This window comes from Harpegnathos saltator, unplaced genomic scaffold (genome assembly GCF_003227715.2).
Source record: "Harpegnathos saltator strain DR-91 unplaced genomic scaffold, Hsal_v8.6 scaffold1, whole genome shotgun sequence".
In the NCBI taxonomy this organism is placed as follows: domain Eukaryota; kingdom Metazoa; phylum Arthropoda; class Insecta; order Hymenoptera; family Formicidae; genus Harpegnathos; species Harpegnathos saltator.
Window position 1 is genome coordinate 400,453 of NW_020229872.1, and position 26,100 is coordinate 426,552.

Here is a 26,100-nt window from a genome sequence, read left to right on the forward strand (position 1 = left end):
ACGTTATGCTCGACACGTCGATTAATGGCAATACGAACGACCGCCGATGATTTCCGAGAGGCCCCGGCGCTTTGTATCCGCTTGCGTTCCACTGGATATTTTCTCACTCTCCCCCCGCCACTGCGGACTCTCTCCCTCTCTCCCTCTCTCTCTCTCTCTCCCTCCCTCCCTCCCTCTCCCTCTATCTCGCGCGTGCCCAAAGATCCGGAAATATCCGTTTCCGTAGTCATCGATAACGCTGTTGCGGGAATCCCGGCTGCATCCGATATCGGACATGAAAACCTCGCTGATAATAATAACAACGGGAAAAATAAAACGGCAGAAATGGCGGCCGCAGCTGGGAACGCGTCCGACGCGCGGCGGCAGCAGAGGGAGAGAAATCCGCGCGGCAAACCGGATTCATTATTATTATCATTATTATTGCAATTATTATCAAAACGGGGGACGAGCGGGTTCCTCGCTCGGCGGAAAGCATCATTTCGATGTGCGATGCTTCTCTTACAGCCTCGCGGACGAGGAGACTCGCGCGGCCGACGGTCCTGGACGACCCTCTCGGTGCCGTGCCGTCGATCGCCTCTCTCACAGAGAGATAGAGAGAAAGAGGGGCGAGAGGGGGGCGGGGGAGAAAGCGCGAAGGAATTTAATCAGATCGGTCACGTAGACACCGAGCGAGCGGCTGGGCGATTCCGCGGGCGCGAGTTATTATTGTTTGCGATTCCGCGCGGGCCGCGAGTACGCGCGCATCGTTAGGTATTCCCGTACGGGCGCCCTATTTCTCCCGGGAGTGCCAGGTATCCCACAGCGAATTTAAAATTAGGAGAAAGAAAACTCCCGGTGCTCCCGCCGCGCTCGCGGTGGCTCCTCCTCGCTCGATGACGACGTACTCGGAATTTCCATCTCTCTCGGCGTACGTGCGCACGCTGAACTTCCTCAAATTCTAATTCGGCCTATTGGCCTACTTTGTGACGGAAGTAGCGGCTAACTCGGTAAATCTCGCGCGGATACATTGACTGGCGGGGGATTGAAACGAACGACTATTCCGTCCGCGGCTGACTCGCGTTTCCAAACAACCTGAGAAGCGAGATCGCGCTTCGGAGTATTCTTCCCGGTATTCCTGCAACGCGTTCTTGATCCCGACGATCTGTCTGAGCCGGGACTTTGACGTCGCCGCGCCGACGCGGCGCGGCGGAATCGGGAGCGTGAGCTCACGCTTTCGCGACACACTCCGCGGCCGCGATGATACAAAATTAGATTCGGGAAACGCCCGACGGGAAATTAATGGGCGCCCGGAGGGGACACGGGCGACTGGCCGCGCACATTGCGAGTTCGCGGGAACGATTCCGTCGCGGGGAAATCAGCGCGTCGTCGTTGAAGAGAGGAATTATGACATCGCGCGTCCAGCACGTCGGGATCGCGCGACATCCCGATTCCGACGCGCGCGTGAGTACGTTCCGTCAGCCACGTCAGCGCGGTAACCGAACGTCGTGAAAACTCGATCGGCTCGAGCCGATCGACCGAGGGATTTCTGTCGCGAGGCTCCGCCATAATTCATTAGAGGATCGGCTAGTTTCGGTAAATATTTAGAAAAGGGTACACCTCAGCGATTTTTTTTTCATTTTCAAATATGTTACAAAGGATGAAATTCTGAGTGACTTTCCCTAATACAATTATATGGAGGTCGCTTATAGTTTCTGAGATGTTTGATTAAAAAATTTTATAATTGTACGTTGAAGTAATACTTGAAGTAGAGGTAAATATATAGAAAGGGGTACACCTCACCGGTTCTTTTCATTTTCAAATATGTTATAAAGGATGAAATTCTGAGTGACTTCTTGATGCAACTACCGTATATGGGAGTCGCTTGTAATTTCCGAGATATTTGATTTTAAAGTTTTGGAATTTTGATTATCCTGGAATTAAATTCCAGATATCATAAGCCGACGTTATTTACAGTACAATTCAAACAATTAATCCAAACACAATGTATAGAAATATAGGAAACAGTACATTTAAGCGGAAGAGGAGTCCGCCCCTCCCCCGCACCCCCTCCCCAAAAAGACCCTAACCTAACCTAACTTAGTGCATATTTATATATTGCCGGGCGATGTTGAAAAGATCTCCTTAAAAGCCACAACACCTAATTATATGCAGATATTATAATAAGTCTAAGTTGATAGATCTAAGTAGATAGATAGAATAAGCCAGGTGATAGATCTTAGGAGAACTTTTTTTCAACAATGTCCAAAAATATATAAAGATGCAATAAGTTAGGTTAAGTTAGGACTTGTTTGGGGGGGGAGGGGGCGCGGGGGAGAGGCGGAGCCCCTCTCCGGCTTATATGTACTGATTCCTATATTTGAAGTGAATGAAAACTGCTTGTCTACTTCAAATACACTTCAACGTACAATTATAAAACTTTTGAGTCAAATATCTCAGAAACTACAAGCGACCCCCATATAATTGTATTAGGAAAAGTCACTCAGAATTTCATCCTTTGTAACATATTTCAAACTGAAAAAAGAATTGGTCAGATGCACCCTTTTCTATATATTTACCCTAATTTTATTAGCCGCATGTATGCATGTCGACAACGCGATTATCGGACATCGTCGTGTCAGGTCGATCGCTGCTGACGCGCTGCGGCACTGAGGATCCGTCGACGGACCGAAGGCGTCCCGCCTCTCGCGACGATCTCTTCGAGGTGACCTCGAGTGCGAATCCGCGGTCGTCGGAAGACGCCGTGGATTCGCGCTGAATTCGAACGCCGATGTGAACCGGGCCGAGAGCGACTTCATCCGGGATTAATGCGAAATCGGTGCTTGGAGATATCGCGGAGGAAGAAGACGCTCATCGTCACTCCGTTTGTTCCCACAGGCGCTGCCAAACAGCCGGAAGAGCTTTACGAGCGCTCCCGTCTCGCTTTGCATCGCCTGCAAATGGACGCGAGAAGAATAAAACGAGCCTACCGAAGCGCTCCCTCGAGAGTCGCGTGCTCCGACGACGACGACGACGACGACGACGACGACGACGACGACGACGACGCCGCTGTAACGTAGGCCTCTTTTATCTCTTGAATCAGACGGTCTTGAGCGCTTCTCACTTCGGCGAACGTTACTCGCAAACTGCCGAGTGGAAAGGCGTATTGCGAACAGACTGACGTGTTTAATACAAAGAGAAGAGAGAGAGAGAGTTATATCGAAATGAACTCTCTCGTTATTCGTCTTATTCACTTCAAATCGTACTTGTACAAAGTGACCACGACGAAATTTCCTCCCGAAATTTCCTCATTTATCCTATTCGAACATTAATGTTCCTCTTTCTTTTTGCACCTAATGGTGGCCCTCCTTTCTTCCCATCCACTCTCTCTCTCTCTCTCTCTCTCTCTCTCTCGCTCCCTTTTTCTTCCTGCCGTTAAATATTCCTCATTTACGCACTCCCTTCGCGAGAACGATAAATCGTCCGATGCGTGTGGGCGTTTCGCAGGGCGTCTCGCACGTTACGCGGATATTTATTTCGCTCCCTAAGATGTACGCTATACGTGTCTACGAGGAACCTTAATTAACACGGTCATTCCTCACGCGGCACAGGCAGGCACGGGGAACCGCGCACGTAACACACGTCCGTTCTGTCAGGAGGCGCGGCGGTGGCGGCGGGTGGCGATGGTGGTGGCGATGGTGGTGGTGGTGGTGGTGGTGACGGCAGCGGCGGCGGCGGCGGCGGCAGCAGGGTATCCATCGACATCGAGAGCCCGGGCGTGCCCGGCTAAAATTCCTAGAGCATACGGTAATAATAGGACGGTCGACGTTCACGTCCGCGCGCATTGTTTACGCGACAGCATGATTCACGCTTGGATTTCCAGTAATTAATGCGACGTCCCCGTAGCTGCAAAAGCACTGCGTCGCGAGACGCATGCACCGAATGCCTGCGCTGTGTTTCGCACCCCGGGGACGCGACGAGCCCTCGAACCGTATTAACCGGCGCGAAATCTTCGCGGAAACGCCACGTGACGTGATACGCAACGTAACGTAACGTTGTTATTTGACGTCGATGTAACACAACTCTCTCTCTCTCTCTCTCTCCCCCCCTCTCTCGGTCGTTTTCGCGAGAGTTCAAAGTGAACTCGCGCTTTTACGCTTCTCTTTCGTGGACTTTCTCGGGACAGAGAGCTGCCAGGGGACTCTGCTTGGAGTAGAGGAAGCTTACGAGAAAGCCATAACGATCTCTGAAACTTTTATCGGGCGGCTAATTCTTCGGCATTACGTCGGGTCTCTCGTCGACTGTTACCAACAGAGAGAGAGAGAGAGAGAGAGAGGGGGGGGAGGGGAAGGAAAGAAAGAAGACACGACACGACCTCTCTTCGGTTATTTAAAGAATTCGCTCGCTCGTCGGAAGCGGAGGAGGGAAGATCTCCGTGGAAGAGTACCGCGAGTCGCACACACGATCCTCGAAAAATAGGAAACTTTACAACAGACACGAGGTATCCGCATTCTACGTGCGCTTACCACGCAAGAATAAGCTCGTTTGCTCGAATTCGCGCGATTTGAATTCCGCGGAAAGCGGAGAGGAACGCGGGAGATCTCTCCCGCGTATCTCTCACGCGATTGTCCACGCGAATGGGGTCGAGTCACGCTACAGCTCGCTTCGCTAGCCACCTGGCTAGCTAGAACGCTACCGGAGTGCGAGAGTCTTCGGCGGAAGATAGCGTTCGAGAGGACGGTCGAATTTTGCCGTCTTCGTGTACCGCGCGAGGCCGGTTGTCCCTGTCGCCGACGCGTCTTATCTCGGGACACGCTGACAACGAGCGATTGTCTTGGAAACGACTGTCTCCAAGGACACGTCGTCGTTACTCGATACAAGCCGACGAACGTTATTGACATAATCCGACATCTCCCTTCATGAGACGATGATTATACGTGCGTCGGCAGCGACTGCATCGAATCGCGGATCCTCGAGGAACAAGGAAGAGATCCGCCGAAACAAGGCGGAATATAGGCTTTTGAAGGGTCTATCGACTTTGCGGTCGCCCCGTGTAATCGGATAGAAATATCTCGGTAGAATGTAATTCATCAAATGCTCCCCGAGAAAAGACGTCGGAACTAAGTTTCAAAGTAATCCTCTTGACTTTTATCACGGCGAAGAGAGAGAGAGAGAGAGAGAGAGAGAGAGAGAGAGAGAGAGAGAGAGAGAAAGAGAGAGAGAGCCAAACATCTTCCAATCAGCGGTCGTGCGGAATTCGCAGCTTGAAAACTCACATTCCGAGAGCGCAATCACAACTGGAGGATCAACGAGCCCGCGTGAATTATTTAAGTAGGTTTACGCAGGGTTTTTCGCAGGGCAACGTAGGATTCGCAGGGAGCGATCGACCAGCCGAGAGATCGCGTGAAAAGCGCGCGCGCGTCTCTCTGACAGCGGGAGAACTTTACATACGTACACTTTTTCCATCTGAAGCTGAAGGACGAAAAGAGCCGCTTTGTTTTTCCTCGCCAATGATTCGCCACGGTTTCCGACGCTCGCTGAGAGACATTCGCGTTTGCCTCGAATGTCCGTGTAATCAATAAACGAAAAGCCGATCACGTTGCGTTCCTATTCTCCGCGGAGAAACGCGACGTCCGCGAGAGTTCCATCCACTGGAGGAATGACACGAGTGCGTGAGCAATCGAATGAGCCTCGAGAAATCCGCCAAATATCACCCGCGGTCGCCATTCTCAAGTTCACCGAGTCCCCGACAAACGCTTGCCTGGCAAACGCTCGATCTCGCGCGATTTCACTCCTGCGTCCAGAACGACAATTCTCGATCTCTCCATCAGCGGGAGCGAAAGGACCGCTACGGTCTCTCTCGCGCGCAGCCTCCTCGCAGTCCTGCCGGGGTCGAAGGACCTCGCGATACGATCTCGCTGGATTTTTTACCTCAACAAAAGCGAGCACGAGCCGGTAGCCTCGAAGGATGGGGAAACGGTAGTTGGACGATCCTGCTGCTGGCTGCCTCGAGGGAAGCTCGTCGCCCGGGTGGCATGGCTCCCACCTCTTCACTCCGATCCTCCCGGCCGCTGTTGCCCCGGCGAAGGATGTTCTCTCCGTTCGTCACTAATCCCGGTTAACTGTATCGTCGCTGATCGTTCGGCGACTCGCACCTCGAGCCCGCGGCCGCTGATCGGACCGCGACGTCGCTCCCTTGCGCGGTAGCCGCGCACCCCGCGCCAGCACCGTTCGCCAGCGATACGCGAATATGTCGTTAGCACCTCGCGCGCACCAGCAGGTTAGGCCGTGTCCTTCCAGAAAGACATCTCGCCGGTTGTCGTCGCACCACGTCGCGTCGCGGCGGCTCTCATCGAAGACGCGGACGCCGTGCGGTTCGTTCGATCGTCGACTTCACGAAGAGAAGACCGAGGAAGAGGAAGAGTGGCAAAGAGAGAGAGAGAGAGAGAGAGATAGGGATAGGGGGAGAGAGAGAGAGAGAGAGAGAGAGAGAGAAGGGGGAAGAAAGAGAGAGAGAGGGAGAGAGAGGGTGGAAGGTCCGCGACGTTGGCAGGACGCGCGATGGAACACCACGGAGCAGGGAGGATCTCGAATCGGAAGAGACGCAACAGGGACTACGAGAACGAGCGACGAAAAGGAGGACGACGGCAATGTCGACCACTGCGACGACGGCGACGACGACGACGACGACGACGACGACGACGACGGCGGCGGCGGCGGCGGCGGCGGCGGCGGCGGCGGCGGCGGCGGCGGCGGTGGCGGCGGCGGCGGCGGTGGCGGCAACGGCGGTGACGACGGCGACGGCGACGACGACGACGACGACGACGACGACGATGCCGTGCGGAGTGTCCGTACGACTGGCGACGAGATCAGAGACGGAAAAAGGAGAACACGGAGACCTGGGCACAGGACACGATGGCCCGGCCACTGCGCCGGCACTGAGGCTACGCCGCAGCCTCGGCCTCCTGATACTCCCTCTTCCTCGCTCTCTCCTCCCGTCCCGCTTTCGTATCCAGCCGTCTCTCTCTGGCTTTCCGTCTCTGTAATGCTCTTCCACCCCGCCGCGGACCACCCTCCCCCTTCCGTCGTCCCTCTTCTCGCCGCTGCTCTCGCGCTCGCGCTCTCCCGTTCACCCGCCTCGCGTCTCTTCGTGGTCGAGGAATTTTGAAAACCCTCCGGGCGTATGTTTTAGGTCCTTCCACCTCCTTCCCTTTCTGCTTGTCTCTCTCTCTCTCTCTCTCTCTCTCTCTCTCTCTCTCTCTCTCTCTCTCTCTCTCTCTCTCTCTCTCTCTCTCTCTCTCTCTCTCTCTCTCTCTCTCTCTCCTCTCTCTCTCTCTCTCTCTCTCTCTCTCTCTCTCTCTCTCTCTCTCTCTCTCTCTCTCTCTCTCTCTCTCTCTCTCTCTCTCTCCCTCTCTCCCTCTCTCTGTCTCGCCATCCGTGATACATGTATACATCTCTCTTTCGAAGTTTAAATGCAGTCTACCGTAGTTTTCGGAAATTCACCTTCCGTCTCCGTTCCGCCGTCGGCTTTTCGCCGTTTCCGCTGCCGTCACCACGTGAATTTCTCTCTTTCTATTTCAAGTCATCCCGCTCCCCTCCATTCCGCCGTCTCTAATTTGCCCGCGTTTCCCTCCACCTCCCTCTCTCTCTCTGTCTCTCTCTCTCTCTCTCTCTGTCTCTCTCTCTCTCCCCCTGTCGCTCGCTTTCTGTGTCTTCCCCTTCTCTCTTATCCCGCACCCCCGTTCTTCGTCTTTCCTCCTCTCTGTCGTTTCTCTGAAACTCTCTTTCGTCTCTTCAGCGCCACCGTTTCCGCGTCTACCATCTCTCATCCTCCCTCCCTCTCCCTCTCCCTCCCTCCCTCCCTCCCTCCAGCTCGCTCCTGCTTCCACTCTTGTTTCAAAATTTTCGCTCGCGCTTTCCCTCGGTTGCTATCCACGTCACTTTCCAGCCGCTACTGCCCTCTCCCTCTTTCCTACCCGCATCGTTCACCCCCTTTTCTCTCGTCGGATCTCTTGAATACCGCTACCTTTCCTTCCATCCAATACATCTTCTCCCTCGCAGCTTTCCCCGCTTTCTATCTCTTTCTCCCTCTCTCTTTTGTCTGCTTTTCGTACATCCTTCCCCAACTCGCGCTTCATCCCATCATTCCTCCCTTCACGGCTTCTGTCTCTCTCTCTCTCTCTCTCTCTCTCTCTCTCTCTCTCTCTCTCTCTCTCTCTCTCTCTCTCTCTCTCTACTACCCCTACTACCGACTGCTACGAGCTATACGTGATTCCACCTCTCCCTTCAGGATCTTTCATCCCTTTCCCATCCATCTCTCCGCGCCCCGACTTTCGTCCCTCTCGTTCGCCCTCGCTCACCCTCCGCCAACCTCCCCGGTTCCTCCGTCAGCGTAACGCCGCGATCTCGCGTTCTTTGTATCTCCCGCGTCCCACCGCGAAAGTCAATCCTGTATCGTCGGAGGGCGCATCTTCCCGCGAGCCGTCACCGCGATGGAAAAAACCGAGTTCGGGAGCCTCGCGACACGTCGCTGGATGGAATAAAATACTGGCGGGCCGGACGCTCTCATGTGGTTTCCGGACGGCGCTGCGCCGCTCTCGCGGGCGAATGATGAATGCTCGTGACGATTTACGACACGCTGCGAAGAAATGCGCTCACATGGGGCGCGCGACGCGCGCGCCGCGCAGGGTCGTACTTTCATACGGTTATTAGATTATCGTAATAACACGATTGCACTCTCAAACACAGGCGCGTGCGCGCGCGCGCCATCGACCAAGGTAATTAACGAAGAAATAATCTTCCGTAATTACAGCTAGCCGGCGCGCGGGCGAAGAACTCGCGTAATTAGCGTCGCCCTTGCGAGTAATATCGGGAAGCGTATTTTCGCGCGGCTCTTCGACGAATTAATTAAACGCCGCTGACCGCCGAGAGCGGGCCAAACTTTTCTTTGTTCTCTTTTCCTTTTTTTTTCCCCCCTTTTCCTTTCCGCCTAACCGCCACCGACCGAGGATCGTTCTGCGAGAATCGCCGTGTTCTCTCTCTCTCTCTCTCTCTCTCTCTCTCTCTCTCTCTTTTTGTCTCTTTTGAAAATCAGTTGGACAACATCGACAATGCCTCGCCGTCCGCGGCACCCTCGAACGCGAAACGAGGCGAGGTCGAGGAAGGCTACCGATCGGGATCTCGCGATGTCGTACACAGTCGGAGATGGCCTCGTTTGCAGCCAGATGCTGCTTGATTCTGAGTCTCGTTCGACCGCGTCGCTGATGAAAAGTTTCAACTTGGGAGAGTACCCGGCTGAAAAAGGAGCGGCAAGAGCAAACGGAGCGAAGGGAATTAAGAGTGCGCGAGATACTTAATCGATCTTCGACCGCGCTTTAATATCGCCGGAGAGCACACTCGCCCGCGCTTTCCCCGCTGTCGCGCGGTCCGGCTTGATCGTCATCTCGGACAAAACGGCTTTTAAGGGATTTACGGGGGTGGCTATCTTGTGGCTATCACGGATCCGCGCGGCTCTTTCCTTCCTGCCCCCGTCGCCCTTTTCTTCCCTTTCTTTCTCTACCTCTATCTTGCCTCCTCTCTTTTTATTCCCTCCCTGAAGCCAGAAAGTGTTGCACCGAGGTAAACGTACACGGATAACGAAAACGGGATTGAGTTCGCCGCGCTTATTTAGCCGCAGAATGGGCGGAGGGGATTTTTGCAAAAAGCCGCGCGCTCGTCGCCCTCGTCGCTCGAGCGAACGCTCGGAACGGTTTGATCGAGAACGTTCCCGACGTCGCGGAGGCACGCAGAAGTGCTCAAACGAAACTTGCACCGGAGATGTGAAATAGCTCATTCAACTTTAATCTCCAGCGAGAAATCATTCTCGCCCCCCCCCCCCCCCGCGAATGGAGAGAGCCGAACCTCGCGACATTGGAAACCGCAGAGGAGACCTCCGCCATTGTTGCTCGCGCGGAAACGGATAACGGGCCGTCATCGAAGTACTCAGGTGAGAGCGAGCTCGCTCTCGTCGGACGCGCTCGCGCGCGTCTCGCAACGTCTCGCGGCGTCGTAAAGCGAGCTTCCACTCCCCGCCGCCACGTCCCGTCCTCGTTGTTGTTTTACGCCTATCCTACTTCCGGGAACGCGCGCGCACAGCGCGTAAATGTCGCCGGCTCGCCCCGTAAATATCATTCGTAGAGAGCGACGAAAATAATCCCTCACGCCGTCATGAGCCGCGCTGCCACGCGAACGGCTCATAAAGCGCGCTCTCTTCTCTCGGACCTTGCGCTCGCGTTTCCCGCTCGGCCGAATAATCTCTCTCAGGAGGCGCGCGAGTGTGAGAGAGTACCCAGCAGCGGACACCGACGCGCGCGGTGTGTCAGCGGGTGCTTAACGCAAGGCGCTCGCGAAGACGATATATCCGATATAGCGATAGGGTCGAGAGCACGCGAGAACGTTATTACGGCGATAGGCCGTAATGCAGGGCGGACGAAAATAGTAAGTGCATGCAGGTTTCGGACGTCAGCGGCGGCATGCAGGACTCGGGCAGGGTATCACGTGTTAACTCGTGGTACCAGCCAAGGTCGATCTCGAAGCCGAGGCCGGGCACAATCCGAGTCGGTACTTCCCTTCGTGGTCACGCAAAATGAAAAGCCACCTCTGTGGCTTCTAACCTTATATTCACAGGATATCGATCGACCGGGACAAGAAACATTGCATGCGCGTCCTTGACTCCGAAAACCTTTCCGTTTCCGGGGCCAAGGTCGCCAGGTGAGGAGAGTGATTAATCGTCCGGGGGAGCCTCCCTCGCGCGCGCGCGCGCGCTCGCGACCTCAAGGACCTCAAGGACCCTCGCCGATTCTTGCGAGACCGCCGTTTGATCGCCGCGCCGGATAAGTTCACGGCGATCAGTTTGCACGTAGCGCGTTTGCCGCGCCGAGCCTCTTTCCTCCTCGCCAATTCTGCCGGCCTCTTGGCGCCTCGAGGTCGTCGATGCGTTCGAACGGACGGCGACGTGATGCCGGGGCGACGAGAGGCGAGGGTCGATGCGTTCGTGCGGACGAAAGGGGGCCGTTGCGTTTCCCAAAGGGGGACACCTTTTGGAAATAATTTCGCAGGATCTCCTCGTTTCTCCCGTTTATTACGTTTATTAACCTAACGTGCCACGACTCTCTCCGTGCGGACTCGCGGACGGGCAAACTAGGATCCTGGGACGACGGCGAACAGAGACGGTGCTCTTGCCGTGTCGTGTTGCATTATTCCCGGCGCCATTTGTTCCGGCCGAATAAAGAGCTTTCCGTTCCCGCCGGCTGCAGTCGCAAAAACCGAATCGGCCGCTCTTGGCAACTCTGCCGCGCCGTCGGGCTCGTCCCTGCACGATAAATTCGAGAATAACGTCGGCCGTACAAAGGGCAATAACGAGCTTTCGAGAGGCCACACAGGCGGAAATTCGTCTCGCGGGCTCGCGATCGAAGTGCAGTTTCGATTTGCGCGAATTCGAAGTAGATCCGGAGCGGATGCGCGCGGCCGTACGTTGACGGGGACGACCAGAGGGCGAGGAAAAGTGGGAGCGAAAGAGGGTGAGGGAGGGAGGGAGGGAGGAAGATAATTCACCCTCTCTCGCGCGCGCCGATGACGTTTCGAGCGGAGGTAGATGGGTCGATTATGCGACGATCGACGCGCTGGGAGTCTCTGCGAAAATTTCGATTGCCTCGGGGACGTCGGACGTATTCCGGCGGAGTTTCGCCGCGGCTGCGACGAAAATGAAGCGCAGCGGCACGTTAAATCGAGTCGCGCAACACGCTACGTACAACCGCGCGCTGCTCCGGCTGATTAAGACGCGAGATTGACGTTAGAGCCGATTTGTACTTTCGTGCGCGTTGAACAATCACGGGGGGGACAGGGTTGCACGCAAAGGCGTGACGTAAGCCACGCCGAGTCTGAGAATTTCGGCAGGAACGGAGATCCCTCGGCGGTCGGCGCGCCGCGCAGACAATAGCCTTCACGCTGAAGTGACTCTCTCTCGGCGGTGCTGCTGAGAGCGACGCGACGTGGACGAGGACGTCCACGTTTCGCTAAACGCGAAACAACAACGAGCAAGCCGCGTCTCGCCGTTGTCTCGTTCTTCGAACGACTCTGACACTTCCGCATGACAATTGGCTTTTTTCTCGCAAAAATTCCGCGGCACTCGCTGCTGCTGCTGCTGATGTGAAGGTAGAAATGAATTTCCCCTCCGGCCCCACCGCGCCCGGCTCTCTCCCGCTCTCTTGCTGGCTACAGAGGTTTATTCCAGGAGCGCGCTAACGCGGTGCTTTCATGGCGACAGGACTCTTCAATAGCGAGACGAACGCGCTCGACAGGATCGTTCCTTCTACTTTGAACGATCGGTGAACAATAAATATTAGTATCGCGTGCGATAGAAAAAGTAATAATCCAAGTAATAATCCACTTGCACAAAATGTTAAGACTATTCCCGGTCGCTGCATGTTTCGCTGCAAGGACTCGCTTCGTCCTTCTCTCGTCCTTTCATATATTCCTGTTTCACATCCACCCCTCTCTGCATTCTCTCTTTCGCACAAGACGATTTCAGATAAGTGGAGAATTATTTCGCCCGCGAGCAAGCCAGGCGGATCAGGCGGAGGAGCGATTATTACTCGTCCAATTTCGTTCACTAGATATAACAGGCACAAAGTGAAGTTATTTGCGAGATATCGAATGAGACCGCCGCTTCTCCAAGTTCGACTTCCCGTTCGCAAGTCCGGCCGCTTCTCCGGAAACTTTCGAAGTCGAAGGGAGAAGAAGAAGGCTTGCGTCTCATTAGTCAGGCAGATGTACTCGCGCTTCATTTGTCCCGCGGCCGAAGATCGCTATCGGCGTCGCCGATAGCATTTGCGGACGATGAAAAGCGTGGGCGGATCGGCGCGCGCGCGCGCAGCGCATTGTTGTTGTTCGCCGAGAAGCAGCGACAATGGGCCGGCCCTCGCCGCGATCCCGGCGGTACCGGCGCAGATTCCTCCAGCGCGGGAAATAGGCCGCTTTCCCTTTGTTTCGCAGCCCTCAAGGATAGGAAACTGCGGCCGGGTAGTCGGCGTAGTCTCCGCTCCTTGTGGGCTCGCGGCAATTCAGTCTTCGAGTCTTTCAGCGCGACGGGGAGTCTTCTCCACGAGGCGACGGGATCGATTTTCGTGAAAATTCCTACACTAACGCGGCGCTTTGTCTACATTCCGCCACGCGATCCTACGTTCTCTCTCCCTCTGTGTGTGTGTGTATGTGTGTGTGTGTTTGTGTGTGTGTGTGTGTGTCGCCAGCGAGCGTAAAAATGAAAACAGAAGCTTAATCGTCGTCTCGATGAAGCGCGACTTTTTCCGATCATCCCCATTGTGTGATGAACCGCTCGAGGTGAACGTAAAAGATTGGAAAAATATCGTCGATATCCGAACGCGGCGGCGGCGGCGGCGGCGGCCTCGATTCCGCCGGAAAAGAGGCGGAACAGTCCTGAGATGTATAAATCGCTCGGGCTGTGTGCCGTATCGCGTATTCGCGTGCCAAAGCGACCTTCGCGATGCTCTTCAGCTATTAGAGCACCATTTAAACCTCCGGCATGTACTACGTATTACGAATGGCGGAGGTCTCAGCCCAGTTTCCACCGTGCTGGATATTCGACGTCGCTGATCGTTAATATTGCCTTCTCGCGATCTGCAGAGATCGCCCGGTTTGGTGCCAGCATGCGAGAGAGATTGGAAATGCAGCAGCGGCGCGCATTCGTTTGTAATATTATTGTACGGGCGGAGTGCTTGTCTGTATTGCGTCGTAACAATAACATGTATTTTTTGTTCCGTTTATTTTGTTCGCCTGCCGGTCGACGGCAAATCGAGCGATTATTGGCTTTCGATTTGCCGGAACAAAGTTCCGACTGGAAATTTTGCTTCTATATTAACCCGGCAAATTTCATCGAACTTGCGGGGACCAAGGGACAGGATCAAAGGAGAATCTCGCGAGATATAACGAGATATATGCACAAGCTATTGTCCTGGTTACTGCCTGGTTTCTCCGTTGATTCAAATGTCAGACTTCAAAGGGAAGGATTTTAGCTCAGAATTATTTGATATTTCACATTGCCCCGATGTCTATGTTCCATTCTCGTTTGATATTTATTTTTAATTTCAGCCGACGGTGTATTCGTTAAATATAATTTGCTCATTTGCAGGCAAGGTATGTGAGATGAGCAAATATTAAATTCCCTGGCGAATGACTGAGGAAGCTGAAGGATAAATAAAAGAAACTTTGTTCGCAAAATCCTAGCAAAAGCCGTTTACCGGTCTCGAGAATGTTTCAAAGTTTCCGTTTAATCGTCGGCATCGATCATCGTCCGCAGCGTTAATAAAAATTTCGCGGAACGGTTTATAAAGCGGCCGCGAAGAAGCTGTAATTAAAAAGAAATATCTCCGAGATGCCGGACGTCGAACCTGAAGAGATTGTCGAGGACAACGATGCAGGCTGGATGAGAAGATCCGATAGGGCAGATCCTCCTGGCCGATCCTCCTGGCGATCTCCTCGGAGCGGAGTCGCGAACTCGCTGGAAACTCTCTCGAATGTTTGAGAAAATATTTTTCTCCCTGGCAGGCGAGGATTCCGGGTCAGCGAGTCGAGTCGAGTCGAGTCGCCTCTCCCGAAGATTCGCCCATCGTCGGCGTGTGGGACTCGCGGATACGCGACGGATAAAATGATGAAATTTTCCCTTGACTGTCCGACTAACCGACCGATCGATCGACCGGCCGACCGACCGACCGACCGACCGACTGACTGACTGACTGACTGACTGAACGAATGAATGAATAAATGAATGGATGATCGAATAACTTGGATTGGATGACTGATCAGGCTGAACGGTGGGTGGACGCTGGTCAGACGAAAACGCGATTGTCGGTGGACGCAAGGACGAAACGTGCCGGTCAAGCTTTACGAAGGAAAAATAACAAAGTTTGTTTCCTCTTAGCCGATAATATAAAAATCCGGGTCACACCAAGCCGGTGCCGGAATCGTCCTTGAAGTCGTCCGTCACTACAACAACAATGCTGAATTCCTCTTTCCTCTTTCCTTTCTGAAAAAACACGGTGGGAAACGCGAAATCAATTACGCAGGCGTCCGCAGGATACATGCCAATGAATAGATTTATTATTTCGTCACACAAAGTTTCGTCGCTCGTTTCGGCGGTATTCGTCGAATTGTTACTGTCGTTGCACTTAAGTCGACTGAGTCATCCTCATCGCGTGCACGTTCGTCCGCGTGCAGACCGACTCACCGATCACCAACGCGAGCATGTCGAAGCAGGATACTCGCAGCGGACTCGCCGCCATAATTTCGTCCAGTTGCCCGAGTCGGTTCGGTCTGACGCGCGTCGCGAGTGACGGGCGAGTTAACATTCGCTAAATCGATCGACCGGTCCATCGGCGAGCCGACGTCGGTCGTGTTTGGCACTATAAGGGGTAAGAGGAACTTTGACTCTGGTCGCGGGCTTCCACGCGGGCTCTTCGTCGGAAGCTGAAGCCGTCGAGATCGACGAGAGACCGATGCGAAAATAAATTTGACAATACACGCGCATATAGAGGGCTGAAAAATGACACTTCGTGTCTTGGATGGATCTTTCGTGGATCTCTATGCGATCGCATTAGGACCTATCCTCATCAAAGATTACGCCGACACGTAGTGCATCCATTGTTCCGCGATGTTAGACGTCGCCGAAGGATCGTCCGACGGAATGGCCCCGTCTTCTCGCCCATGGCGACTCGGCCGTTAAAGTAAGAAGGTGTGGTCCAGGTCGAAGCACTCGCTCCAAAATTTGTCCATCGTGTGATAAAGGTGGGGCGTCACGCGGAAGAGACCGTGTATCTCGTCGGGGTATGTGACTTGGTTAAACAGGATATCCTGATATTCCAGCGCCTTGGCGAGCGCCATCGACTGCTGATAGTGTACGTTGTCGTCCGCGGTGCCGTGTATCAGCATGTACTTCTTCCCGCGTATTCCTTCCACTCGTCGCGAGATGTCCGTGTCGTTGTAGCCGGCCAAGTTGTCGTTTTCGCTCGGCAAGCCCATGTATCGCTCCGTGTAAATGGAGTCTGTAACGAAGCGGACAGCGCTTCTGACCAAGTGTGTTAACCGGAGTCCGAGCTTAAGGCGGACTGCCGAGGCTATTCGAGCGAACTGATCGAGTGTATCCCGGAAGCGGAAGGCGCGTCCGTCGCGGCTAACTCGCGGCGAATTTACTTGCGGAATGGTGGTGCGACATCGAGGAGAGGATTCGAGGGAGATGAGATCGATGAGCGCATAGGGGGATATGATTGACGACGACACTTCGCGTTATCTGAGAATCCGAGTCGCGGATTACCGTAATAGATCCAGGAGGATACGGGCGCGACGGAGATGCCACACTTGAATACGGACTCCGCGTCCGTCGCGAGCACCATGCCGCTGGTGAAGCCGCCGTAGCTCCAGCCCCATATGCCGGTCCTCTGCGGGTCGATCCATTTGTAGCGTTCTTGCAGTATCCTGGAAGATTACGAGGGGGGGGGGAAGAGGGGGAGGGATAATTTTCGCTGCCGATCTGCTCTCATCGAGCCGTCAACAAGACGATGATGCGTCGCGCAACATCACAACTCACTTGGTAACCTCGATGGTATCTTCAACCTCCACGATCCCTATATGCCTGTATATCTCGAAGAGCATCTTACTGCCCTTGAAGGCTGATCCTCGGCCGTCGATCCACGCGCAGATGACGCGCTGGTTGGTCGTCATGTAATACTCGTAGCCGTACCTAGCTGCATCCGTGATCCTGATGGTGTCCGGGCCGCCGTAGCTGCGGGATTTTCGACAGGTCTTAGTCGACGTCGAACTGACGTCATCTCCCTCGCGCTCGTCCGTGCGTGAAGGGTAGAGGGGAGAAAAAAATGTGGGAAAATGCTGACGACTCCGCGATCTTCAGGATGGACTTTCCTCGAGGGCGATGAGCTCGAAGCGCCGAGAGAGATTTCGCTTTATACGTTCGATTTATTTCCCCTCGCGTCTAGAATCCGTCTGAGAGAGAGAGAGAGAGAGAGAGAGAGAGAGAGAGAGAGAGAGAGAGAGAGAGAGAGAGAGACGTTTCGCGCACAAAGCAGCGGGATCAGTCGGGAAGCGGCAGCTTCCGCGAATAGTTTCCATCGACGTCGACATTACATCGTGTTCGATGTTATCGGTTACTCCGCTATACGAGCGTTCGGCATAAATTTCCAAGTAGATAAAAAGTCCGATACGTCACAAACGTTTCTTGAAAAGAAGCAACCGCGCGCGAAGAGAGAGGGCCATTAAAAGCGATGCGAAAGGATCGATCGGCACGAGTCGGCTCCGACAAACAGCCTCCGCCGACGATGGCTCTAATTTTAAATGGAGATTGCGAATCCCTTCGCGCGCGCCGATCAATCAAAGCGCACGCCGGCGTAATTGCGCCCGTAGTCGCCATTAACGATGTATACACAGCGAACGTTGTCGTGGATAAACACTTCGCGTCTATCCTGATCGCTGCCGTCGCGAGCGGGACAACATCGCTTCCTCGGGAGCTGCCTCGTTTCATCACGCGACGCGGCAACTTTTCAAACGGCGACGTGAACGTCTCCGCTCGAATTCCAAGCGACGCGCGGAAGTGCGCGCGCTCGGCGGCGAAATTACGATTTCCGCTCAACGTTGCCCGCTCCTGCGTGCGTGATGCATCTCCGACATTCTTATATTTCGCGAGCGCGCGACGAAGTGTTCTCGATGTATTCAGTGGTGAGGCGAATCAACATCGCTCAGCAGTTTGGATTTCATCTTCGTGTAACGAGGATAGAAAGAGGCAGAGAGAGAGAGAGAGAGAGAGAGAGAGAGAGAAGGGGTGTACTCACACGTATACCAGCATGGGATAGGACTGTGTCTCGTCAAAGTCCGGCGGCAGGAACAACCTGACCCTGCAATCGTAGCCGTTGACGGTGACGTTGAAGTTCTTCTGCAGCGGCATCAGTCGCAGCGACAGCATGCTCCTGATCAAATTGTTACCCTGCCACGTCATGATCTGCCGATTGTCCTCCGTGTCGTGTATGGTGACCGTGAGCGGGTCGGGACCGAGACAGATGAGGGCGTAATGCGACATCCGGCTTGAAAAAGACGCGGTCGCGTAGGCGCATTTGTTCCCTGCAACGTTGAAATCGTCGGAGCTTGAGCCGCGCGCGATCTTGTGCTTCTCACCCCGTGCCCTTGCGAGGGGTGCTCGCCATCCCTCTCCCTTCCGTCTCTCGCGCGTTCTGCGCGATTTCCACTTTCCTTTTCGCATGTGTGCTTAACCGTAATAGCGGAACATGCACATACTTTTATGCGAAGTTCACCGCGCTGGCTGGCTGGCTGGCTGGCTGGCGCGCATATCGCTAAGCCCGGCTCGAGAAGAGATGGCGGGCATAAATTCGCGTGCACTTTCTATTTGCCGCCGGTCGATATAAATCCCGGCTGGCGTCATATTTTAAAGGGATATAGGGTGCAGCCGGTACAGCCGGGGATCGGGATCGGGGCGGATCCTTCGTAGACATACGTGCGATTTTTTCCGGCGCGCATAGTCGAACGAATTAATCTTCCTCGCGATAGCGCTCGATCGTGGGAGCGCAGCTGCCGCCCGGCCGACAGTCGGAAAAACCCGCGCGAGAGAAGTAATATTTCAGTCGCGCTCTTTATGCCTTCGACGTTGCGCATTAAGTCGATTCTCCGGAATCTTCTTGGTATGGCGACAAGCAGATAAGTTGGCGCGCCAAGTTTCGGGCGAGGGAAAAAATTTGAATATTCTTATTCGAGAATTCGGTGGAACTCCCTGTGCATCTCGCGAGCGCGCGCGACGTCCTGCAAAAATACGAGGGCTAGAAAATTGCGTCGATTTTCAAGAAAGGGGGAGAGAGGTTGAAATGTGCCTCGTAGATCACGTCGTCGGCGCTCCGCGTGATTCCGAGTTTCGCGTCCATTTCCCCGCGGATTTTCTCGCCGGCGCCATGCATACGCGATTAGTATTATCATCGTTTTTGCCCTTCCCCCCACCTCCTTCCCTTCCCTTGCCGTACCTATGTAACGATATCGACGCGACGCGTATGTGTAATACACCTTAAGTGTTTGCCGACGGCGGTTCGCAGTTCCTGCCGAATGTAATTACTCTCTGCAGGTCTTACGTTTTAATTGAAATGTGTATATGTATCGCCCGGGCGAGTCTCTCGAATCGCTGTCGACGATGCGGTCGTGAAATTCGTCGTCGGCCACCTAACCGACGAGACACCCCGCTTACACAAGCGTGCGCGTCCCCGTCGCCTCGTGTCAGCGGCCTGCGGTGTCCGAGAGAGAGAGAGAGAGAGAGAGAGAGAGAGAGAGAGGAGGAGAGGAGAGGGAGAGGTAGACAGAGATTTCGCTGAGCGAATCGAGTCGGGCATTAAGAGTCGACTCGGCTTGCCTCGTGTCTCGCGCAGGAGTATAAAATATTCCTGCGCGCAGGAGAGAGGCGCGCGTCGTGTTCTAAATAGAATATTCCGACGCCGCACGTTCGCGCGAGATAGCGTTACCGTGCGCGCGCGCGCGCGCGATGTAAGCTCGTCATAGCGAACTGATGAAAAGTGCCAGTCGCCACCCTCTTTCTGCCCCCTCCTCTCCCCCTCCCCCTCCCCCTCTCGCCCTTTTCCCCTCGCGCGTATTCGCGATGCTAGGGCGGCGATTTCGAGGGCTCACCTTCCGGCGTAAGCTGCTCGCAGGATATGCAAGTCGGATTCTGGCTCGCGTCCAGGGCCACCGAATACAAATTCCTCTGGCTCGGCTCGCCCGGCGCCGTGGCGAGGTAATAAACCCTGCCTCTGCGCGCGTCAACGGTCAGGATTGCCTGCACCTCGGAAGAGCCGGGCGTGAGGTCCACCGGCGAGGTAAACCGGCTGCCGTCGTACGCGTATCTGAAGATTTTAAGCGAACGAGATTACAGCGGAAGAATATCGACGAGGACAATTTTCGACTCAGCCCCCTCGGTATATATAACAGAGCGTAGGAGGGGACGGGGGGAGGGGAGTTACAAATTTCGCGCATCCCTCGTTTCGGATCACCGCGGGGCGATTTTCCGGAAAATCGCGCCCCGACGACCGCGACTTGCTCTCGCGAGTCTCGTTCGCTTCTCACCTCACTATGTGTTGGAATTTACCGGCGCTGCTGCCGGAATCCTCCCGATGTAAGAGCAGCGCGTGCTGGCCGACCCTCATGGGGCTGTTCGGTTGGAGCCAGCCTCGCCTCTCTTCGTCGTACCAGACAGGTTTAGCGGCGCCCTGCGTGTCGTACATGACTAGCTGGGACTGATTCTGCACGCGGTTCGTCCACGTCGCGAGTACATGCTTCGGATCCCACCAGCTGACGGTGAACAGCACGTGATCGCTGCGATGGGCAATCGAACAGAGAGACACGAGAGATTAGACTGCGGCGAATCGCCCGAGGAACCGCGGCGCGACGACGCGAGAGCTCGTGGAAAATCGCCGCGGATACTTGCCTGCCGACCACGTCGATGGGCGCTTTTAACGCGACCGCCGTCGACGATCGATCGGCCAGGTCGATCAGCGACAAGGACACCACCGGATTCGGTGTGCCCACCTGCAAAGCGTACACGAGAGCGTTATCGCGAACACATCGCTGGTTGCAAATTACGACTTGCGATACCGCGAGATGACGGCACCTCGGAGAGAGAGAGAGAGAGAGAGAGAGAGAGAACAACCGCGGCGCCGCGCCGATAACGCGTGTGATTGAACAATTACATCGCCGGCGGAATTAATCGGCTCGTAGCACCGACCGACGACGTAACGATGGCGTCTAAACGCCCTGGGGAGTCGTCCGGCCGAATGAAGAGCCGAGCAGACAAAGACCCACACGACCGGTCGCCTCTCGCGAGGCGGAGGTCCGCCAACAAAAAAGCGGCAAATAGCCGCGGCCTTTCCCGCGCGGAATCTCCGTTCTCCGTGCACTTGGACAATTGGATTACCAGTCGTGACGGGACAAATGAAGATCTAGAAGGTGGAGTAAGCTCCGTTTAAACGAGCCTTTCAACGCCAAACGCTACGGGCGGCCGCCCGCGCGATTACAGCCGATTACGGCGAGTCGTGCCATATTGGTCGTAAATAAATTCTCGTTACAAGTTTTTTCAGGCTCAGCCGAACTCAACGGGATCTCCTCTCCTCTCCTCTCCTCTCCTCTCCTCTCCTCTCCTCTCTTCTCCTCTCCTCTCTCACCTTGGGATACTTGATCCGCACTTGCGTGGGATATTGGTCCTTGAGAGAGCCGGGCGCGCCGTAATAAGTGTACTCCATATCCCTCACCAGAGTGTCGTTGAAGGTCGCGAAGGCTAGATACCGCCCGTCCGGGGAATACCATATTGCGGACGACGAGGAGAACACTTCCTCTGCGATCAACACGCATTCGCGATTACGTACGCTCGTGGTCTCGAGAGAGGCTCGCGAGCTCTCTGTACACTGCAACACCTAACCCGAGTGTGTTATTTTGACACTCGGTATATAAGCTGGAGCTTTCTTTGCGCGTTTCTTGTCTTGTCTGAAATCACGTCGTTTGATGCGATTTCGATATCACTTAACGCGTTTAAACGCGTCAAACGACGTGACTTCAGATAAGAAGACAAGATACGCGTAAAGGAAGCTTCAGCTTGTACGCGTCAAAATAACGCACTCTCAGGTTTGCAGCGTACTCGCTTACGTTCAGGTGCCAGGTACCTTCGTACACCCAGTCGGCAATCCCGTTGAACACGACTCCGGACTTGCCGCTGCGCGTCAATCTCCGCACTGTGCTCTTGCCGTCCTTGAAGACCATGTGATGGATATCGTTAGCGCGGACGTAGACCAACTCGCTGCCGATCGGCAGCCATGTTGCCAATGAGATACGGGCTTCGTTCGCGACCTTCTTGAACGAGCTGCAAAATAGTACGGGTGAAATGTCTGCCTCAGCGGTTCGTCGTTCGGACGAAGAATTCGATGTTGCTCGCGAAGGTTACACCTGGCAGCAATGGCGGGAGATATTTATTTTAATGTGTTTCTTTTTTTTTTTCTCCTTTCCTTTTTGTGACCAAGACAACAGTCGTCTGCAGTGTGAAAGTTCGAGTGGTTCTTTGTCACGTGTGACGATTGGATCCCGAGGCCGTCGCCTATCTATGTGGAGGATCTGATAGCGATTTATATGACGAAATGACGGCTCAATCGTGCCGTCGGGTTTTATCTGGACAGCCGCACGTCGCGCATTCTTTCGCAATCAAACTTATCGCGCAGTCATTGTTATTATCAACCGTGAGTAAAAACGTAAGTAAATATACTCACCCCCGTTTCACGTCGTGCACCACGAGATTCATGTACTTCGAGTGCCTGAATACCTGTAAGAAGGAAATTCACCTTCACGCTCGCATTTACAGTGGGCGAGAGATTATCATTATCGATCGATCGATCGACGTCACACTCACATACTTGATGTTGTAAGTGAAGAACACATGCTCTTTGTCGGCCGAGAAGCTTGCCGGGGCGAACTTGTATTCCGGCTGAAACAATTTTAACGAGTCGGTCTGTCTGTCGCGAGTGTCGCTTACGTCGATTAGGAATTCACGAGTCGCCGGGATGTCGGTTGCCGCGAAATATCGCGGAACGTTGTTTCCTCTCTAAATTCTTGCGAGTGGATCGCCTCGAAAAATGTCGAGAGGGTAAAGCGTCTCTTTGTAAATGGCACCGACGCGACTCGTTAAAAAGTTAAGGCTTTATTTAGTTAACTCCTGCCGTCATCTATCTCCCTCTCTCCTCCTTTTCTCGGACAAAACGCAGAGATCGCTCGCTGTGTCCCGAAAAATATCCCGCGGATTAAATAAATATGCATCTCTCGCGATGAATCACCACACGCAGGCGTGAGACGCGCGTTCTCACCGGTAGAATCTTTCCGTCGAATATCGTCGTCTTCTTGCCAGTCACCACGTTGTACTTGGTGATATAGCCGAAGAGCAGATTCTCGACCATGATCTCATTATCGGAGATCCACGTGCCATTGAAGCCAAACTGTCCGTAGAGGTTCAGATAAATTTCCTCCAATGTGAACGGTTTTTTCTTGCTCCTGGTTGTCGAGTCCTGGTCAGCGGGAAGGACACCGCGTTCGTCGCCGCGCGAGACTACGCGGATAGATCAAACGTAAAAAGAGATTATGAGTGACGGCTGCGATCCGCGCGATCGCGGGATCGATCAAAACCGGCGGCGGCGGCGGCGGCGGCGGCAGCGGCGGCGGCGTCCGACAGTTTCAATCGGCAGTTACATATTCTTCGATAATCGATTATGCGAATGTATCGATCGCTCAAAGGTAAAGTCATTCCAAGGTAAGGTCAGCGGACTAAACGCGAGCGAGCTTACCTGTTCGTGCTTGCCCGATGACGAACAGCCAGCCGGACAGCAGCAGGAATAAGAGGACCTGAAAAGGATTTTAGGTCGTGTCAAGTGCCACGATGCCACCGACGTAACCGTCAGTCCTTACATTGTCCGCGTTCGCGGCAATCTTCCTCTTATCGCGGTCGCATTCGCGCGGATGCGACAGTTTGAGGGTGGGAAGGGACGTGGAGGAAATTCGAAAATAGCGCGTGACAGCGGCCAGAGAGCGACGAGGATGAGCAATTTCGTAAAAATCCAAGACTCAAAATTAAAAAGCTGTCGGCGGAGGTACCGAAGGCACGCACGACTGGATAATGCCCGCCGCAGTCAAGGCCGTTACTGCTGGAAAAAGTCACGACGTTACTGCTGGAAACTTCCAATTACGCTCGTAAAGCGCCCTCCGCGTATATTCCTGTTCCTCGGGCCGCGACGCGAAGAACGAACGCGAAAAGTTTCGTCGCCTCGCGCGGGATATTGTCACTCCTTGTCTAGCCTATAAACATTTTCATCGGGGACGACGGGGATTCTCCGTTTCTTCGGCTCCGCGAAGAAATCTGTCCGCGGGAAAGTGAAAAATGCCGTGCGCGCGGTTCTGATTAGAAAAAAAAGTCGCGCTCTCATTAGACTGACTTCTTTTCACCGGCTAACGAGAACATTCGACGCAACTAATTAATTCGAGAGAGGTTACACAGCGCGACTCTCCTCAGCTTCCTCCTCGGATTATAAATTACGATCTTATCCTCTCGTGCACGTAGTGCCGACTCGGCGAGGTAGCGGTAGTCGGTCAGAAATCTCAGACTCGGCCGATCGTCGTGACGATGCGACGTCGCTGCTTCGACGGTTACCGATCTCGGCAAAATGTCTTATCGCCGCGATCGCCACGATTAATATTTCGAGCGTGTCGGCCCGCGCCAGCGTCAGCGTGTATTTTCTATGACGGCCGGAAGGGTACGCGACTTCGAAAGAGCTCCGAGGCGAGAGGCGATAAATCGAGGCAGTTCGGACCCTCGAAACTTTCCCATCGATGGCGCACATCCGCGCGCACAAAGAGTGCTCTCACGAACTTATCGATTCGATATGTCGGGACGTTGCGCCCGCGCCCGTCCCGTGGATGAAATCGAAACAGAAGCAAGTCGGATAAAAGCCTCTCCGGACGGAAGATCGAGACTTTCGACGAGTCGATACTTATTCTCGCGCGGCTGGCCCTTTTAAGTGCATCGCGGGCGCGACGAGTCGCGTCGCAGGACGACGAGTGCCTGCAGGAGCGGCGGCACTTCGCGGTTCGCCGCCTCTCAGAATCCTCACGTTCGTGCAAAGGCCGCGAAGCGAACTTGGACAAATTTCCGCGAATATGCGCGGAATGGATCTCCATGTCGGGATTTCCGCGACGATCTACAGCCGCGATCGATCAAGATACTCGTCGCGCGCGCTTGTAGATCGTACATTATCGCACACGTGTGTGTTTTGAGGTCGCCACGGTGACCCGTGCTGGGCGATAGTAATAGTTTCGCGGCGATAAAGAAGCGATCTCGCTGGTAATGAACGGGGCTACCGCGCATTTATCAGCGAGTATCGGCCGTGGAAAGTTCCGCGGAAATTTCTAGCGACGAAATTTCTAGGATTCGACGAATTTCGCCAAAGTCACAGTTCTACGAAAAACCGTAGAGTCTCGAGGATTTCTTTTTTTTCTCAGACTCGACGAGGTACAGTCGACTCGGAGGCTATCGATGTACGCGCGGGCAATGCGAATATTGACGGATCGACCGACGCGTTAATTGGGCTCGAGGTAAAACAGAGAGACAAGTCGGAGCTACGAGATCGGCATAAGCCGACGACTACGCGAGTAGCGAGTCGTTTGCGTAGGGCCGCGCTGTTTCTGCGTTGTCACGCGAGAAACGCCGGAGAGATTTGCTCCCTTTCGAGAAGCCAAAGAGCCCAAGGTAGAGCTCTCCCGCAGAGAGAGAGAGAGAGAGAGAGAGAGACTCGGCAGGAAAATCCCTCGGTTTTGCACAGCTCGCTGTACGCTTCGCAGTTCTCCCGTCGCCTCGTGAACTTCGTCCGCGCCGCGGGCGACCGTGTCGCGGAAAATCATGGGAGAGCAGGGAAAGGAAAGAGAGAGAGAGAGAGAGCGCGGAAAAAGCGAGAAGCAAAAGGGAAAAAGCCAGGCTGGCGCAAAATTCCGTGGCGCTGTTTGTTCCGTTGACGTACCGTGTGTCCCGCCATGTGGATAGCCGTCGGCCGATTCGTCGTCGATCGCGAAGTCCGGGCGACGTTCGGAAATACCGCTGCAGTGCGCCGATACGTCCGACGGAGACTAATATATCGCGTGCTTCCTCGGCGTGCTCGTAGTAGCAGCAGGTGCTCCCACCTCCTTCGACAAATTCAGGGCATACTGATGCGTGAGCGCGTGTCTTCCGTCGCGTCGCGTCGCGTCGCGTCTCTCCTTCCTCTTTATTAATTCACTCGACTATCTGCCGAAGTCGCCTCTTCAACACACACACACACATACACGTACAAGCCCCGACAACAAGAGCCTCTCTTCTCTGGGGCGTCGGCAAGTCAGATCAATCCGTGCCGGGAACCTCCGCCTCCCTCCGCCAACCCCTTCAGACGAATAAATTCGGAAAAGTCAGCGTGGCTCGCTTGTCACGCGGCAGAGCAGAATCGAAGTCACGGCAAGTGACTT

General features: G+C 54.5%; 2 protein-coding genes across 6 annotated transcripts in view; both read right to left on the bottom strand.

Moving 5' to 3' along the window:
• Window positions 1-6,682, bottom strand: part of LOC105192379 (dipeptidyl aminopeptidase-like protein 6) — a 78,864-nt gene extending 72,182 nt beyond the window's left edge. For all 3 annotated transcript variants that reach the window (XM_025298853.1, XM_011156477.2, XM_011156476.2), the window contains exon 1: window positions 5,908-6,682. The gene's annotated coding sequence lies outside the window, so the exon portion shown is untranslated. The remainder of the gene's footprint in view (window positions 1-5,907) is intronic.
• Window positions 6,683-15,107: 8,425 nt separating this feature from the next.
• LOC105192378 (venom dipeptidyl peptidase 4) lies at window positions 15,108-25,836 on the bottom strand. Of its 3 annotated transcripts, XM_011156475.3 has the most exons (14): window positions 25,623-25,836; window positions 23,400-23,457; window positions 22,926-23,164; window positions 22,475-22,549; window positions 22,335-22,387; window positions 21,738-21,934; window positions 21,243-21,412; window positions 20,510-20,610; window positions 20,149-20,397; window positions 19,714-19,928; window positions 17,868-18,153; window positions 16,613-16,807; window positions 16,340-16,500; window positions 15,108-16,070 (listed from the first exon to the last, which is right to left on the bottom strand). In XM_011156475.3, exons 1-14 carry the CDS (start codon window positions 25,635-25,637, stop codon window positions 15,748-15,750), a joined length of 2,337 nt encoding a protein of 778 aa, XP_011154777.2. In that variant the 5' UTR covers window positions 25,638-25,836; the 3' UTR covers window positions 15,108-15,747. The 3 variants fall into 3 exon arrangements, with proteins under 3 accessions (XP_011154777.2, XP_025154798.1, XP_025154834.1); XM_025299013.1 differs by lacking the exon at window positions 22,926-23,164 and having other exon boundaries at window positions 22,479-22,549; window positions 25,623-25,835; XM_025299049.1 differs by lacking the exons at window positions 22,926-23,164; window positions 23,400-23,457 and having other exon boundaries at window positions 25,623-25,835.
• Between the last annotated feature and the right edge of the window lie 264 nt (window positions 25,837-26,100).